Raw genomic sequence first — 17,119 nt, forward strand, 5'->3', positions numbered from 1 at the left:
ACCTGCTTGTCCCTTTCATGCTAGTTCTGAATTGGTAAATAAAACCTGTTATTTATAGCAAAGAGCAAAGCTAAAAAGTTAACACTACAGACACATCAAACAAACCAATGCAGTTAAACGAAATAACCCAATGCACCCGAAATTCCTACACCAAAGGCAATTCAGAGCAGCAGGCTGGGGCTGTCTAAAACAATCAAAGTAACTATGAGACCTTATTTTCTGGGATCACTCAGTGACCTAGCACTCTGATGTCTTCCATTTGTTTTGATCTTGTGTCATCCCTCCATGTCCTTCCCTTAAGCAGTAAATCAGCTAGAAGTTCACTGATGACTGCAAAAAAAAATAAATCTGTGAAATGCATGGAAATGTGGTGCAGCTTCCTCATGCTTAGAGCTGTAATGATAAAAAGCTAAAATGTAGAATTAAAACTTGAATCAATTTTCATTTTCTCATACACAGACAACATAGAGGGGACCTAAATAGGAAGAAACTTAAAGAGTGGACTTACAGTATAACCACCTTGTAGCAATCACTAAGATGATGTGCACTGTCCTGGTGGAAGGGAAGCAGGGAAAAGAACTTCCGGGTATCAATTTCATACTGGACAAGTAACCCTTTGTCACTATCAAATATTATAAAACCCATTAATAAGACAGCTTTTCAGTAAAGCAGCATAGGACTCAGAAATTAAGAAAGACTTAGCTTGGAAATGTCCAGATTTTGTGAATTCAAATGAGAAATAGATGGAACCCCCATCAACCTTGCTCCAACAAGGTATTTTGCTCTAGTATGAACAATATGAAAGAGCTTATTTCTTTTATCAAGAAATAGGAAAACATTTTCAGATCCCACAATGATATATATCTACATTGGTCTGGTACAAGATTATTCAACAGAGAGGGTGGTCAAAACCCGGGGGAAATGGATTAGGGAGACCCACCATAACTTTTAGCCAGTATTTACATCTCTCAGACTTCTGGCTTTAGAAAGTTCAGCTTGTAGTCATGATTACCAAAACCACGAAGCTCTTGTTAATTATCACAATGGAACTATTATAGCACTCTTAGTCTTGATTTCTACACAACTCTCAAGAAGATGAAGCAGCAAATGAAAGATTTCTAAGGGAATCAGGTACAACGGCAGCCCTTATGAAAACAGTCACAGGCTTTAAAGCATCAATTGTTGATCTACAGCACTGAACACAGCAAGGGGATCGGATGTTTCATTGCAGTTCTGGCAATGAGACACTAAGTTTTATGTCTGGCCTCTTTCCTTTTGGCAACCACAGGCAGCATTTTTTGTTTGTGCTAACAAAGGTCTCAAAAACCCAGTTATGCTTATGCACTGCTCAGATATCAGAGTTCATGCCCCTTGTTACCAGGTAGATCAAAAGGTTCTCCCTTTGCCATTGCAACATTAACACTTGGCCAGAGAGATGTAGCACAGGAGTAATAGCAAGGGTAACCCTGAAAAGTTACCCTGGTGTGGCTGAGGGTTCCCTCAGGCTCCACACAATTTATTTAATCATACCCAAGTGGTGACTTTCACTTTTTTAAAAGAGCTAAAGCTTCACAAACTGCCTGTGAGCTGTTCAGATCTACCAACATGAGAATGACCCCAAAAAAGCATCAGTTTGCTTTGGTTTGTTTTTTCTTAAAGGAACTCTGTAAATGTAATAGAGGTGGGGAATCCCACAGATGACAAGAAAGTAGTAGCTAAATTCCTAGCAACTCCTCCATTTCCCAGCTAATATGCAAACATGATGATAAAGCAGACAATGCTGATGATCTAAAAAGAAATGAGCAGGACATCTGTTGCTTAAAGGAATAAGCACACTTAAGGACATAACAATGGTTTCATTTGCCCAAAACCAAATGGGATGGTTTAAGTTGGTGTAATCTGGGATATTTTCCAGAACAACAAGTGGAATTTTTGGAAACATTTTAGTTCTAAAGGAAGAAAAAGTTGTTCATTTGCACACAGTACTGAGATCTACTGGAAAAATGAAGTAATGTTCAACGACAGCTTTCCCTCCAAATACTGCACTAAAGTATTGGACACAGGAAAATCTTGGGAAGATTTAAACTGAAATCTCATGGAGGAATAAACAGAAGGTGGTGGGCATGAGTAACAGGTGGGTACAATAAATATACTTTAAATATATGTTCTGAGATTAGACTGCAATTTTTCCAAAACCTCAGCTGAGTGAAGGAAGAATTTCCATGTGAAAGAATATAAAAAACTGCTGCTGAAGTAAAATGCTTTCATGGTAAAGGTTTCCAGAGAGAAAACCATGCCAGGTCTCCCCTGACCTGCAAATTTCACAGAAGCAAGTCTCATGTCAAGAGAATCTGGTAGATGAACTTTCCAAGCTGCCAAAAAAACAAGCAAAAAGCAAAAATGCTATGTTAGAAAATCAAAAGGAAATAAATCACAGTTTGGAATAGATAGCATGAGAAAATTGTCACAAATACAGTAAAGTCTGTAAAGTATGAAACTCATTCGTTTATCTGAATGTGGACTATGTTGAACATTGGTATTTTGGGAACCACTGGGCAAAACTCTCTGATTACAGATTCAGTTAAAATCTGTCTGAAGTTACAGATGGGAATGTTACAACACATGAACAAGAACCCATCATGCTTATGTTTGGATACAGAGAAAAGAAACATTAGTGGCCTTCAAACTTCAGCATGTATCACCACCCAAAAATAGGGCATGTTCAAAATTGAACAGATAGGTGAATTTTGTGGGAGAAGAGCTAACATGGCCTTTCATAAAATATTGCTTCAACAAGAGACAGAGAAATAGAATAAACCGGTAAAAAGTGAAAGAACAAATAATCAAGGATGTGCAGAAGAAGAAATTGAAAATGGTATTGAGAGAGAAGATATGCACATGCCAATATGTTTGCTTGTGGTCTAAGGGTTTGGAAAAAAATTCTCACTCACTAGAAGCTGATGCTTCTTTGCCATTTGATTCCTACAGTCTCTAGGAAAAACAAAGACTTTGCACATTTGCAAAAGAAAAAAGTCAAAGAACTGCTTAGCTCTGCAACCATATGTTCTATACTCTTTTTTTTTTTTCTCCTACATGAAAAAAACTACAAGCCCCACATTTCTGCTGGACAGCTCTTTTAAGTCATGCAAGTACTCCAGACAACAGTCAGTGAAAGACAAAAACTAGAATTTAACATGATGGTAACCTATATATGCATTTAAACCACAGCACCCAGAAGTTAAGCATTTGACAAAATTTCCATCTTTCAGCAGCAGTAATGACAGGCAAAACCAGTAAAAAGCAAATGTGATTTTGTTTTATGTTAAATAACTCCTTTTCCACCTCTTATCAGAAGATTCACTTACTCAATAGAGAGTACCGTTCTTTATTCTTGTTAAGTAAGGCAAAGCTCAAAGAGCATAATGAATACTAGCAAGAAGCAGATATCAAAGCAAAAATCCCGCACACCAACCCAATTAGCATCACACTGTCCTTGATTTGGCTTCCCCCATCGCTTGCTGCACTGTTCAGCATGAATCTCCCTGTGGAACTATGTTTCTTCTGTATTTCCACATCAGTTGTTCTCCCTTTGCCTAACATATGCTCTGAATTCAAAACACTTTGGGGTTTTTTCTTCTTTTCTTCCTGGTTTATTATTTCAACTTGCATGCATTTTTACATCAAGTCTTCTCGCCTTCCACTTATCTCTTTAGTTAATGATGGTTTTCTTCCTTTCTAGAAAAGACAGGATTTTCACTACTTTTTTTGTCTACTTACAGTGGACAAACAGCATCCTCCAGTAATCTCTCAACCTGTTTGCTGCTTACCACCGCCTTCTTATGTTTACTGCAGCAGCTTTACATTCTGATACTCATTTGCTAACCTCAACAGGCTAGGAAGGCACTGTGGGCAGACAGGAAAACAAATTGGCTGCATGCAGCTCTGTGCAAGGGACAAGGGAAATCAAACAGGGGAATCGATGAACAAGAGACATGAACAAGAGACATAAACAAGAGACTACAAAGAATAATACAGCATTAGGTCCTTTTCTGAGTCACTGCAGTAATGAAATTGCCTATGCGATTAATATGAGGCCTGGAGTCCAAGCAATGGTGATTGATGTTCATCATTCTGCTGATCAGGAGGATGGGACAGGGAGTTGAACAGGCAGGCTGGAGGAAGGTGCAGCAGCCAAAAAGTTTCTTGCAGAAGCAGGGCTGCAGGAAGGCCTGTGCACACCGGTGCTCTGACACACAGACCTACAGTTCTAATAACAGGAGGATCCAACTCCGTTCACCATGCTGGAAAAGCTGCTAGCTTCTTCCTCAAAGCACCATTGTTTTTGCAGTGACCCAGCTCCTCCTGTAACTATGTACAAATACGTGTATCAACAAAGCCTGTGCTCATCCCACGTACAAAAAAATAATCCAGCTGTCATGCAATATTTTCAGTTACTGCTACCATTTCTTGAGACAGAAAACCTGGGGGGCTGGACCTCCACAAAATGTTTGTACGAGTTACTGTTGGGGTATTCTTAAACAAGAAATTAAAATAAAGAACCTGCTTACAAAAAGGACAACAGTAATAGGATCTATACAGAAGCAGAAGATGAAACAGTGAGAGAACCAAAAGAACAGCACCGTTATTGACAGCAGAAGGAGGAAGTGAGGATACGGAGGAAGAAAATCCTGACATACTTGGAGTTGTAGCATCTCTGATTAGACATTGTTCTGGCATCTCAGGTTTGCTTAACACAGAACAACAAGGCACAGTTGCGTTAGGTGATTACATTAGGTGGTTGTGCAATTCCACCTAGGCAAACAAACAGTTCTCTCATTCATTTTTCTAGCCAACTATGTACTCAAGCAAGTATTTGGTGTTAGTATTTGTTTCAAGATTAAGACTCTGTTCTTTCATATTACAATTTGTTTCCTATTATGAATATTCTGCTATCAAAATTACTTGCTTCCCCCAGTGTAGCCTGTTCACAAGCTTTATTGGACATCCAAATATCATAATTCAAAGTGTAAACTGGAATCAAATTTAGTCAAGGACTTTATTGAAAATTCACAGTATTACACAGTGATTTGTCAAGACCAGAAAAAAAATTTATACTACTATTAAGATGTTGCCCTATTTAAATAGGGAAAGGCTACCCATCCTTTATATCCTACATGTATGCTGTCTATAAAAACACAAGCACAACACCACCAAAGCTTAAACACTGACATTCTGCTCCTAGTCCTTGGTAAATATTGCCTAGACATTATTCAAAATGGAAACCATCCTTTTTTCCAGACAAGGTGCTTGCATGAAAATAAATCACAGTAATGGAAAAAAAAAAAGAGAGATTTTAAGGGAAATCAAAGCTATCAATATACCTACCCCCCAGTAAGATCAGTGCTATCGGGAAGCTTTAGAGTAAATCTCGTCAAATTCCTCAGTTTGGCAGTCATATTGGAAATTTTGTTTAACATTACCCCTACACAATTTATTGTTAATTGCCTCTGTGAATCTCATTAGGTAGAGAAAAAGGTAGTAACTGTCTCTTCTAATTTAAAAAGTAGAAAATACCAAATAGAAGTAGTAGAAAGCATATTCAAAACCAACAGAGGCACCTCCTGAGGTAGTGGGTATTTCACCCACAGAGCTTGAAGCTGGATGCTGTGAATCCTAGAGCTCCACAGGGCCCAGGACAAGGATGAGCTGATGGAGAAGAAATCCACTCGAGAACATTAAATCTTCAATACCTCTATTCCAGAAAGTTCCTGGGCTGCACTCTGTTGCAAACTGAATGCGTACTTACAGACTGGGACTAGGTAAACAAGAATCATGTGCTTGCCTCTTTTGCAAGCATCTGCTTAGGGTCCGGTCAAAGAGCCTTTAAAGATCACTTACTTCAACTGCTTTTATACAATCCTTGTAGTAATTTAATGATGAAAAATATTAACTGTTGGTGCTGTCACTTGCCTGGTTCTGTAAACATGACCACTTCCCTCGCTGACATCATACGCAAGTGCCACAAGAAAACAGGCAATTGCAATAATCCTAATTGATAACTGAAGGCTTCTAGTTTCCAAGGCACACAAAATACAAATTCATATCCAGACTGTACAACAGGTCTATGCAGATGGACTCCCAGGCCTTAACTGCGTATTCTAAAGTCCCAGAGGAGTATAACGCACCTTAAAAAAAGAAGGGTCTGCACCATTCAATTCCTCGGATAATGCGACTTTAATACTTAAGTGGCAAGAAAAGAAACTGTTTCATCAGTCTTGCAAACACCACAAAAAAGTTACCAGTAAGAAAAGCCCCTGACAACCATCATGCCTTAACAGTGTTTCATTATCAAAATTTCTTTTACCATATCACTGTTTATGCTGCTTCCTGAAGCTGCTGCTCACCTCCTATCCAGCACAGGCATTTCTCCTCCCTTGTGGCAGCTGCCCTCAAGCCTGTATTTTCTAACAACGGTATCAAGAACAAACCTGACAGCCAAGGGGTCCTGAAGGAGGATGTGTACCTGATAGACTGTGTTTCCAAACCAATCAGTTCCTCTTTAAAAAGGTATTTCCTTCAACTTTCAAATCTCACCTCGCTTTTTAACTTTCAAGCATTCAAAATCTCCTTTTCCTCATTTATAGGCCCTTCAGGCCACGGACTTTTTCTTTCTACCTGTTTTATAACTTGCTGCTTAGATAATGAGCATCAGTCAGCTCCCAGAGATGTTTCACGGGAACAAGCACTGACATATAAGAAGAATCACTACAAGTAGCATCACCACAGCTGTTTTCTGGTAAAGGAGACAATGCTTAGGACTTGCTTCTTCAAGTCTCCTCCCAGTCTAAGGAAAAACAAGTCAAGGGAGCACGTACGAAGCACGGGATGAGCCATTCCATCCTTAACCCTGCGCCTGGAAATGGCCAGCGTTACTTAGTGGAAGACCAGCGCACAAACCTGCCCCTTCACGGCCGTTATATAAGGGCGAGGGGGCACTTCCCTGCTCAGCGAGGCACCGGGTCAGCCCCGCCGCGGGTCACCGCCCGCCACGGCACACGGAGCGGCGGTAGGTGTCCGGCGCCCGGCTCAGCGAGGTCACAGGCGCACGGCCGCTCGCTTCGCCCCACTCAGACCGGACACCGCCCGCCGGGCAGGGGAAAGGAAGGGAGGGGAGGGCCCGGCCACCGGCCCGCGAAGGGCCCGGCCAGTACCACCGCCCCGGCCCACCGCCCGCCCCCGGCGGGGCGCAGCCCCTCCGCAGTGCCCCCGCCCCACGCGGCGCCCCGAGGCGGCGGGAAGCGGAGAGACCGCCGCGCCGCCGAGGCACGTACCTTCCCCCTTCGCGGGCTCCCCGACACCCAGCATAGCGGCGAGGTAACGGCCGGCGCCAGCAACGTCTCCCGAAGCCGGGCGGAAGCAACGAGCGAGGCCGCGCAGGGCGGCGGCGGTAGGAGGCGGGTGCGGCGGGGCCGCTCCTTCCGCCTGAGCCGCGCGGGGTGGGCTGAGGGCAGCCCCGCCTCCCGCCTCCGCCGCCCCGGCACCGTGAGGGCGGTGGCCGTGCGAGCCCCCTGAGGCAAGGGGTCGGCTTTGCCGAGGCGGCCATTCAGAGCAGCACCTCCCCGGCGTGGTCCCTGGGGCGGCCGTGCTCGCCGTACCGGCTGGTCCATCGCCCGCCAGGAACCGGCGGGAGCAGGAGCTAAGCTGCCCCTGAGACCTTCGTCTCGGGGCTTTCCTTCTCATAATGTCACCATGCTTACCCAAACCTCACGGGTTCTTCGGGAATTCTGGCAAAGAAAAAAAAAATAGTTGTGAAAAAGCAAAATAAGCCGGGGTGGTTAAAAAAAAGCTAAGAGAAAAGGGCAGCAGAAGCACAGCCTCATCCTTCGAAGCATTTGAAGTTGCAACTGACTGAGAAAACTGGACCCAGCACCTGGAGTCCAACAGAACGGTTGAACAGGCCCAAAAAATCCAGTGAATTTTGAGGATGGACTTGAAACGTCCTGCAAGTTCCTGGCAGGGAGTCTGCATGTCCACTAAACAAGGTGTGAAAGGAGCCCTGGGGAGGTAAGGCTGTAGCCAGGAACCTAAGCCCCATGTTGGTCAAAGAGGACCTTAGGGAGGATTTCATGCTGAAATGCAGCTTTTTTGAGAAACATGTTGGAGGAGCTGTTTCCAGGCGAAGTTGCGATAGAAGGTAAAAAGATAATAGAATATCTGCACAATGAGATGGTTTTTATCCAGGAATTACAGAAGGGTTTGTGTATGAAACAGTTGGACTGCTGAGCATGCCGTGTAGGTACAACAGAGATGGTGTTGGAGGGCAGAAACCTGAACGGTTCAAAGAGGATCCCCTAGGGTCAATGCACATATTGATCAGATCAGGGGAAGAACTGCCAAAATAGACAAGAGTGAGTGGAACAGGAATAAATACATTGCACCAGAGAAACATCAATACCTCTTTTTATTGAGTGACATGTTGCTTCAGACATCTGGGAGAGTCTTTGGAGGACCCAAGTGACTGCACCTGGCTAAGGCAAGCCAGGTCAATGAACTTGGATTTCCAAAAGGTGTTTGGGCAAGAGCTTTCATCAGAGGTTCTTTGAACTTGGCTGTTGTGGTTATGACCTTCAGATGGATGGATCCCCAGTGAAAAGATAGCAAAGAAAAGGTAGGGTTAAATTGCCATCTTTTTTCAACAGATTGGTATAACAGGTAGGGTTGTATGGGAGTTTGTGGGAGGTTCATTACTGTTCAGTGTAGTCTTAAACAATCTGGAAAAGGGTGTGGATAGTGGCATAGTAAAAATTAGTTGGTCGGTCTGAGTTATTCAGATTAGTAAAAATAATTATCAGGGTGCAGAAGGAGCTCTGAATTCTTACTTGAGGGAGAAGTAAAATTATAGACACATGTTGACACTTGAAATAAAACTGACTGTTTAGGTGGAATAAAAGGCTCTGAAATGATTGTTCATGACTGAAACTTTTGAGTCACAATAGATGCTCTACGAAACCTCAGTGCTTTGAGATTTGGTAGCCGTTTGGAAATGGACACCATTTTCTCTCTGTTGCTGTTTGGGTAGGTCTGCAGCTATAGCAGTTCCCACCTGTACAATAAAACTGCAGTAGGTACAGAAAAATGTGACAAAGTTTTTCACAAGTCTGAAATTCTTTCATATAGAGAGCACTAAAAAAAGTGGAAGTCTGAAGACAAGCTGATGGGAGAAGGGGGTTGGGGAAATAATGACAAAAGCCTATATAGTAGTGTGTGAAACTGAGTTGAATGGACAGTAATTTCTCATTGTCTTTTCCAATGCAAAATTTGTGGAAAGCAAATAAAGTTAAAAAGAAGCAGTTTCAAAACAAAATGTATTTTAATGTAGCCTTAAACTTTTTTGGAAGTGTCACAGTTTCCTAAAAGTTTACAGGGGTTTGGAAAAAGACAAGGCAGATACATGGAAGGGAAATCCATCAGTGGCTATTAATCATGAAGATGCCATCATTCTTCTGGAGGTTGTACCAGAGAAACCTCTGAAAATGTTTGCCCTTTCCTTGGCTGTCATACTATCAAAGACAGAGTAGACTGTTGGCCTGATCTGATTGAGTTTTCAGTTTTCCTTTTGCAGCTTATGTTGCTTTTTCTGAAATTCATGTGCATATGTGCATATAAAATATCAAAGGGACACCTAGTTGCTTCAGGTACTGCTGATCAGAGTACACCGTTTTATTAAACTGTTTATAAAACTTGTTTGTCAGCTGCAGGTAAGTTCATGGTTGAATATAAAAGTAATGACCATATGTATTACATCTTACATGAGCTGGAGTTGCCAAGTTCCTGCAGTGAAGTCACAACAAAATATTTTCACTCTTCTACAGAAGAATGAGACCAAGTTTGCCTGTTCTGAATGGAGCAGAGGAATCAGAACTCCTCAGCTCTTTCCTGGGTTTTACACATAGATTTCTGTTCTTGAAGAATTTCGTTGTTTTGACATTTGGGTTCATCACTTAAAAATGTTAATAAAAATAGCCTGAATCACAAGGGTTAGATACAAATTCCAAGGTTGCTGGCTTTGTCCCCCAGCTGGATGATCAACATTAGGATTTTGCTTAGCAATTGGTGATCTGATTGCAAGTCATGATGAGGGCAGATGAGAGAAAGTGAGGAAAAGATTTCAATGATCAGTGGCAGTATGATCATGCCAGTACTCTTTATCAGTGGCCATGTTGTAAAGTGGCTATGCTTATTTTCTTAAATTTACTTCAGTAGCCGAGAAAATTGGTGACTCTTTTCCTGACAGCAGAAGTATAAACCACAGTTATGTGTGGTTTGGTATATGTTTTTTAGAGGGCAGGTTCTCAATGACTTCGAATTTCTTAAGTGAGACCATAACATTTCTGATTAGCATGTGTTTTCCCCACATTCCCTTGGGGAAAGGACGGCATGAACAACTCTTTCACTTGGCATGAATTGCAGAGGTGTGGCTTAAATCATCTCATGTGAGTTTTATTCAAATGGTTCCATGATGTATTTGCATTGCTCAAGACATTGCTTATATGCACATTATCTTTAGTAATAATAACAACAACCCCCCCCCCAACAACAACAATAATAGCAATGATAATTATTAATTATTCAGCAAAATATTTGTTTGTTGATTTCCATCTTGATATTTGTAATATGCTCTTTGGATAGGTGTTCTTTGTGAATTAACAACTATGAAAAATAAACTAGCTTTACAGATATGTAGTTGATCTGGGTGTAATGAAAATAGAAGTTAATCAAACTAGTGTCTATGCTAAAGAACCAATAATCTAGGGCTGGGATGTAAGAAGTAAATAAATCAGTGATGCTGGTGTCTTGAAGGGCAACATATGTTTTGCTTAAAAGCCCATCATCTTAGCTCATCACTTGCTTAGACACTGTACTCAACCATGACATTAGACTCTTAATCACCATAAGTGATTCTTAGATACATACTCTTACCACTTTTATCCTCACATAAGGGAAAAAAAATCTCCTTACCCCCCTGAAAACATCAGTTCTCCAATTTATGAACTGAATTCTTAAGCCAAATTTCTATATATGATGTAGGAATCAAAGATTTTCAGTCTGCAGTGTTCAAGCATTATCATTCACTCCAGAGAATGCATTCTCAGATCTCAAATTTTTCCCAACTTTTCCCAACTTTCCTGTGTGATTTAGTCTAGGTGATCCTGATTTGGCAAAGGGGTTGGACTAGATGATCTTTTGAGGTCCCTTCCAATTCTAACTTTCTGTGATTCTGTTCCTATCATTTATAAGTTTACTAGAAAAGTGAGACAGTATATATGAATGCATACATACATACTCATGGGACACGCCCAATGATTTCCTATTTTCAATATGTTATCTGTAAATACAAAACCCAGTCATCTTTAATATTCACCAAACCATATAAATGCCTTTATTCTCCATCTCTTTGTTTCTTCTGTTTTCTGGTGCTTTGAATGCAATGGAAAGGTGGTTCTGGTCTGATTAGCTCCTCACAGAAATTAAAATAATAAAGGTGATAGAAAGGTGCTGTAAGCACAGCCTACATTAGTCTTCATGTTGTTACAGTATAGTATTTTTGGAGACAGTTTACAAAGGCAGAGTTACAATAAAGGTGAATAGGATCTGCCACAGGACATGGATATAATTCTGTTTGAAGAAATCCATGTGTCTGCAGTGCTGTTTGTACTTTAAATTGCCTGTTTAATCAATGGGAGAAAACAGCGTTTCTCTGCATCTTTACGTCCAGCTTCCACAACAATATTTATAAAAAATCCTGTTTCCTTTCTATTATTATTATATTTCCTATTCTCTGAACACAAACTACACTAACTAAATGGGGAAATTTGACTGCAAACAATAGAATGCAACATTTGGATCCTGAATTGATTTGTTTCGGTTGAACCGTTCACTCCCTCAGAATTAAGTATCTCAAACCTGTGTATAACCAGTATCTTAAAATTTAGATTTTATAAATATACCTGGATTGTATGAATACTTTGAGTGTTAATGGAAGTAGATTTCACACTGAGCAGTAAGCTATTGTGTGCATACTCATTTTGTCTAAAAAAATGTTTTCAGAAGTATGTAAAATAAATTCTTTCCATTTTTCAAATTACTTTTTTTTTTTTCAATTACAGAGGAGTTGGAACTGCATGTATTTTAAAGTGATGAGTTAGAAATGATGTCCTAGAGACAGCAAAATGCTTCACGAAGTAGTTGCATCATCAGTTCCCAAAACAACTGAAACCTTGCAAATGGATAAAGGTCTTCCAAAAGCTAAACTGGCTTTACATGTAGATAATATAAGAAAGGGAAACGTTAAGTAGGAAAAGGTTATTATTCCACACATTTGTGGAAAAAAACAGGCTTGACATAGTGTTGGTTGACTCACCGTGCCCTTACATGTGGGCATATGTGGACCTTGTGGTAGGCTCATGTCATAAATGGAAGAAATAATATTTTAGTATATTTTCTTGTACTTTAAGGCTAGAAAACCTAACTGCAAGCATTTGGAAATGGAAGTTAATTGGAGGTTGTGTATTTTGCATATTGTATATATAGTATTGCTCTCATGTGATTCTTTTAAGTGTGTAAAGTCAGAGTACAGCAGACACAAAACTTAGGATATGTGAATGGTCTCACATAAAGCAATGGTCCCAGAGCTTCTGAGCATACACAGACTGTGGTTATATAAGCCAGACCCTTTGAAAACAGCTTAAATTGGCTCACATGCATAAATGTTTTGTTAGATCATGATTTAATAGAGTAAGTAGGGCCAGTTTAACTCAGGGATAGGGGGAGAAAAAAAAGAATTTATGTCATGAAAACTTGGGGTTGTGCTTTATAAGGTCAGATCTTCCTAAATATTTTGCATCACTTCCTTGGCTATGTTTTTACTGCTAAATAAAACAGGACCAGTGAGTATCCTTCAGCACTAGACCAGTGATTATTGAGACTGTTAACTTGTAATGTGTTTCCTGGCATGGTCTGGGCCAGTGAACTCTCTTGTGAACAGTGCTGGGCACAATTCAGGGTATGGACTTGAACCAGGAGCTCGGTAAGCCAAATGGATAAAGGCTGTGCAAAACTTGGCCTTCTCCACCTCACATGGTCCTCCAAAGCTGTCCTAGCAGACTTTGCACTCTTAACCATCATATACTCTCAGGCAGCTTGCAACCTTGGTTTAGTGAAATAGAGAAGTCACAGTGGAGGGCTGCAACACAGTATTTATGTTTTTCAGGCACTTATAAATGAAAAAAAACCCAACCTCAACCCTACACAATGTAATAATTATGCCTAATAGTCACAGTGGTACCAGGAGACTTGGGCCAAGTATTAAAAAGTGTAGAAGAGGCCAAACTGTGGCTCATTGTTGCCTCAGTAAGGGTCCCTGGTGCTGTTTCTTTTAACTGCAGGGGCACTGTCTCTCTGATGAGGCCTGAGTATCAATGTTGCATACAGCAGGTACCAGGAAGCCCTTGAGAAATAGTGGTGTTGAAACAAACAGGCCTGGAATATTTTTGCTGGCAACAAATGAGGGGCACAATGGCATTAAAACGAGCTTGAGAAGTTAGTTGGTAGTATCTCCAAGCACCAAATAAATCTGCAGGAGATAGGTTCTTCTGGCCAGGGCCCTGGAGGCCATCTGTTGCGTACTTGTTTAGTAATGTAAATAGCACAATAATTGCTATGACCTATATATTTAAGGCTATTTTCATAGTTCGGTTTAAAACACTTAATCCAAAGAAAGCACAATTAATGTCCAATCAAAATATAAAATACCCTTTACATGTCAGCAGTTATATGATAGCAAATCCTGTCAAGGAACAGATGGTAGTGTCTTTGTTAATCTTGCCCCATAGATGAGTAGAAATTAGTTTTCAAGCAGCAGAGAAAAAAAAAGGGCATATATGTGGAAATTAACATACAGAATTAGCTGGAACTGTGTATATACATTAAAAAAAAAAAAGCTGGTAAAACTTCATGAAGAGACATTTGGTTCTTGAAAGTACCCACTAGTGTAAAATGTATTTGTAGCTAGCTGTTAATGCAGCTGTGTGTACTGGAACAACTCACACAGCAACTGCCTTGTATTTAATAGCTGCAAACTGTAATATGAAATAAACCATTGAATTTCATGAAAGTAAATTCCATTTATAAGCACATTTGAGAACTAGTCAAATAATTTGTTGGGTTTTTTTTTTTTCTCTGCCTTCCCCTGTTGCTATCAAAAACTGACTATGGGAACTGTAAGTTGTAAATCACACCAGGGTTTGGCCAGGAGACTTCATCAGAGATTTTCTGGTGTTCCAGAGGGTGCAGGTTTCAGGTCAGGTACAGAATTTAGTCTGTTGCAAAAAATCAGCTCTAGCCTGGTTGCCTAAGCCCTGTGAATCACGTTTCTGCTTAGCCTTGGCAGAGTAGTGAATTTTATTCTGCTCTGTTATTTATGATTACTTGTATGTGGTCTCCCACTAAGCAATCATAGACCCATATGCAGAATTAGAGGGAGACAGTGAAATCTAAACCACTAGAAAGTGGTGAACTTTCCGAACACCTTTCTACACTTTTTCATTCTTGTAATTGATGTGACCAACTACTTTTCCCTTGAGGTCGATATGCAGCAAAGACCTGCTGTGGTAATGTTTTGGTTTTAGTCCCTCAGCAGATAATAAATTAAAATTCTTTCTGCTTCAGCCATTTTAAGTATATGAAATTGTTCCCTTTTACAACAGTTTTTATACATGTTTAGGTACATTAAATCCCCTAAAAAGCTATCTGTGTTGTGTCTTTATGTTTGATAACAACACAATCATCTTCATATTCTGACACTATATTCAGCTGGTGAAAACCAGTCTAATGCTGTGACCACTGCCTTTTAATTTAGTGATGTCTCACAGATTTCACTTAATGTACATCAGTGTTACATGAAAGAAAGTTTTAACATTTTCAAATTGTCTTTCTCCCTTCCTGCCACTGTTAGATTGGCACAGTACTTTACAGAGTGGAGTAGGTGACTTTGATTTTCTGTTTCCTTGTGTAATTTTGGAAAGAGTGGGTTCCAAAACAAACTTGAAGTTTAGAAATCAAACGAGAGGTCAACCTGTCTGCTCCCAAGTCTTGCACAAATGGTGAATATAGTACATGGACAAGTACATAGATAAAAGTTTATTCTTAAAGCATGGAACAGACAAAACAAAAGTTTTGTTTTTCACCTTTTTCATCTGCAGTTTTAAACTACACAAATAGATTCACAGACTTACAGGATGGGTCGTGATGATGAAAGGGACCTTTGAAGATCACATAGATCAACCCCCTTGCTCAAAACAGGGTCAGCTGCAGCAGGTTGGTCAGGACGTTCTGACCCACTGGGTTTTCAATCTCTCCAGGAATGGAAACTGCACAAGTTTTCTGGACCTCTTCCTGTGTTTGACCAGTCTCATAGCAAAGCAGTTTTTTGATTTGTTTTTGGGGTTTTTTTAATTGAATTTTCTGTATTTCTGTGCTTATTTACTCTTGTCATGTGACAGGGCCTCACTGGGAAGAATTTATCTCCCATTTTCTGCTCCTGTGAGATATCTGTTCTCCAGGCTGAAAAGTCCCGTTTCTCTCAGCTTTGACTTGCAGGTCAGATGCTTCTGTCCCTCAGTCACCTTTGTGGTCCTTTCCTGGAGTTGCCCAAGTATGTCCATGCCTCTCTTCCAGTGGGGGAACCCATCACTGGACACAGCACTCCAGATACAGCCTCACCACTGCTGAGTGGAAGACAAGGGTCACTGCTCACAACCTGCTGGTGGTGGTTTTCCTAACACAGCCCCAGGATACTTTTGGCTTTCACTGCTGCCAGATTGCATTTCTGGCTTAGTCACTGCTTGTCCACCAGGACCCCCCAGGTCCTCCTCTGCAAAGCTGCTGTCCAGCTAGTTGGTCCCCAGCCTGCATGAGTGTGTGGGGTTATTCCTTTTCCTCGTGCAGGACCTCATGCTTGCCTTTGTGGAACTGCGTGAGGTTCCTCTACCCATCTCTGCAACGCACAGAGATTACTCTGAATGGCAGCACTTCTACCTGCACTACTCCCAGTGTTGCTGAGGGTACAGTCTGCCCTGTCATTCAGGTCGTGAAGGCAGAGGTTAAGCTGCTTTGGTCCCGTATCAACCCTGGGTGCAGTGTTAGTGTTTGTCCTTCAACAGAACCTTGTGCCACTGATCACAGCCCTTTGAACCCCGCAGCTCCACCAGCTTTCAGTCCAATTTACCACCTATTTATCCTTTCATTCGAGCCTGTCTTTTGCAGATACTGCAAAGTTGTCCTCCCTAACTTCACAGTCTGTTCTCCAGAAAGAAGATTGTCTGCTGGCTGATTCTGGCTCTTGGTTGTTGATATGTTGATATTTGCCCTGGCTTGTGGCAGTTTCCGATATGCAGTGCATCAGATTTCCTTACCATTTACATGAAAGCACCTAGAATGACTCATCCTTTATTTTTGGGTAAATTCTTCAATTCTTCTGCCTTTTCCTTGTATCTAGTATTTCTGACTTAATAGGACATCTTTTTTTCTTTCTTCCCCCCCTCCCCCCCCCCCCCCCCCCCCGTACAGAGGGAATCTTATTATGACTTATTTATATTTTCTGTCATTTCACAATAGTGGAGAAGTTTTTCCTGTATGCCTCCCTCCAGAATGCTGCTTTGGTACAGACTTTTCAGAGAGTCTTGATCTTTCTGTAACATTACTCCCCCTTTTTCTTGACAAGCTTCTAGAAGATGGCAGACATTCCTGCTGGCTTATAGGCAGACATCACATATCTCTAGTTTCTACTAGTTTTATTGTGTGGGTTCAATGCAGGTACATTTACTTAATAATTTGGGGAAAGGGAGGGGAGGAGGCCAGGGTTTACAGTCTTTCTTTGTTGCTCTGGGATACTTACCTATTTAAAAAGAAAAAAATAGAACAAATATGCAAATGCTAGTTTGTGGATTGCTGGCAACCAGCTGCAGACAAACTCCTCTTCAGTTACAGGGTATATTGAGATAATAAAACAATCAATCCCATTTCAGAGATACCTCTAATGTTCTACAGTTGTTTTCTATTA

The 17,119-nt window shown here is 40.9% G+C and overlaps 1 protein-coding gene across 1 annotated transcript in view; it reads right to left on the reverse strand.

Moving 5' to 3' along the window:
• The window catches only part of LDAH (lipid droplet associated hydrolase), a gene marked incomplete at its 3' end in the record, with an annotated part of 119,415 nt that extends 112,019 nt beyond the window's left edge, over window positions 1-7,396 (reverse strand). Inside the window, exon 1 of the mRNA XM_084262025.1 lies at window positions 7,332-7,396. Within this exon, the coding sequence (XP_084118151.1) occupies window positions 7,332-7,365 (34 nt within the window). The 5' untranslated portion in view covers window positions 7,366-7,396. The remainder of the gene's footprint in view (window positions 1-7,331) is intronic.
• Between the last annotated feature and the right edge of the window lie 9,723 nt (window positions 7,397-17,119).

This window comes from Gallinula chloropus (genome assembly GCF_964237585.1).
Source record: "Gallinula chloropus genome assembly, chromosome: 3".
In the NCBI taxonomy this organism is placed as follows: domain Eukaryota; kingdom Metazoa; phylum Chordata; class Aves; order Gruiformes; family Rallidae; genus Gallinula; species Gallinula chloropus.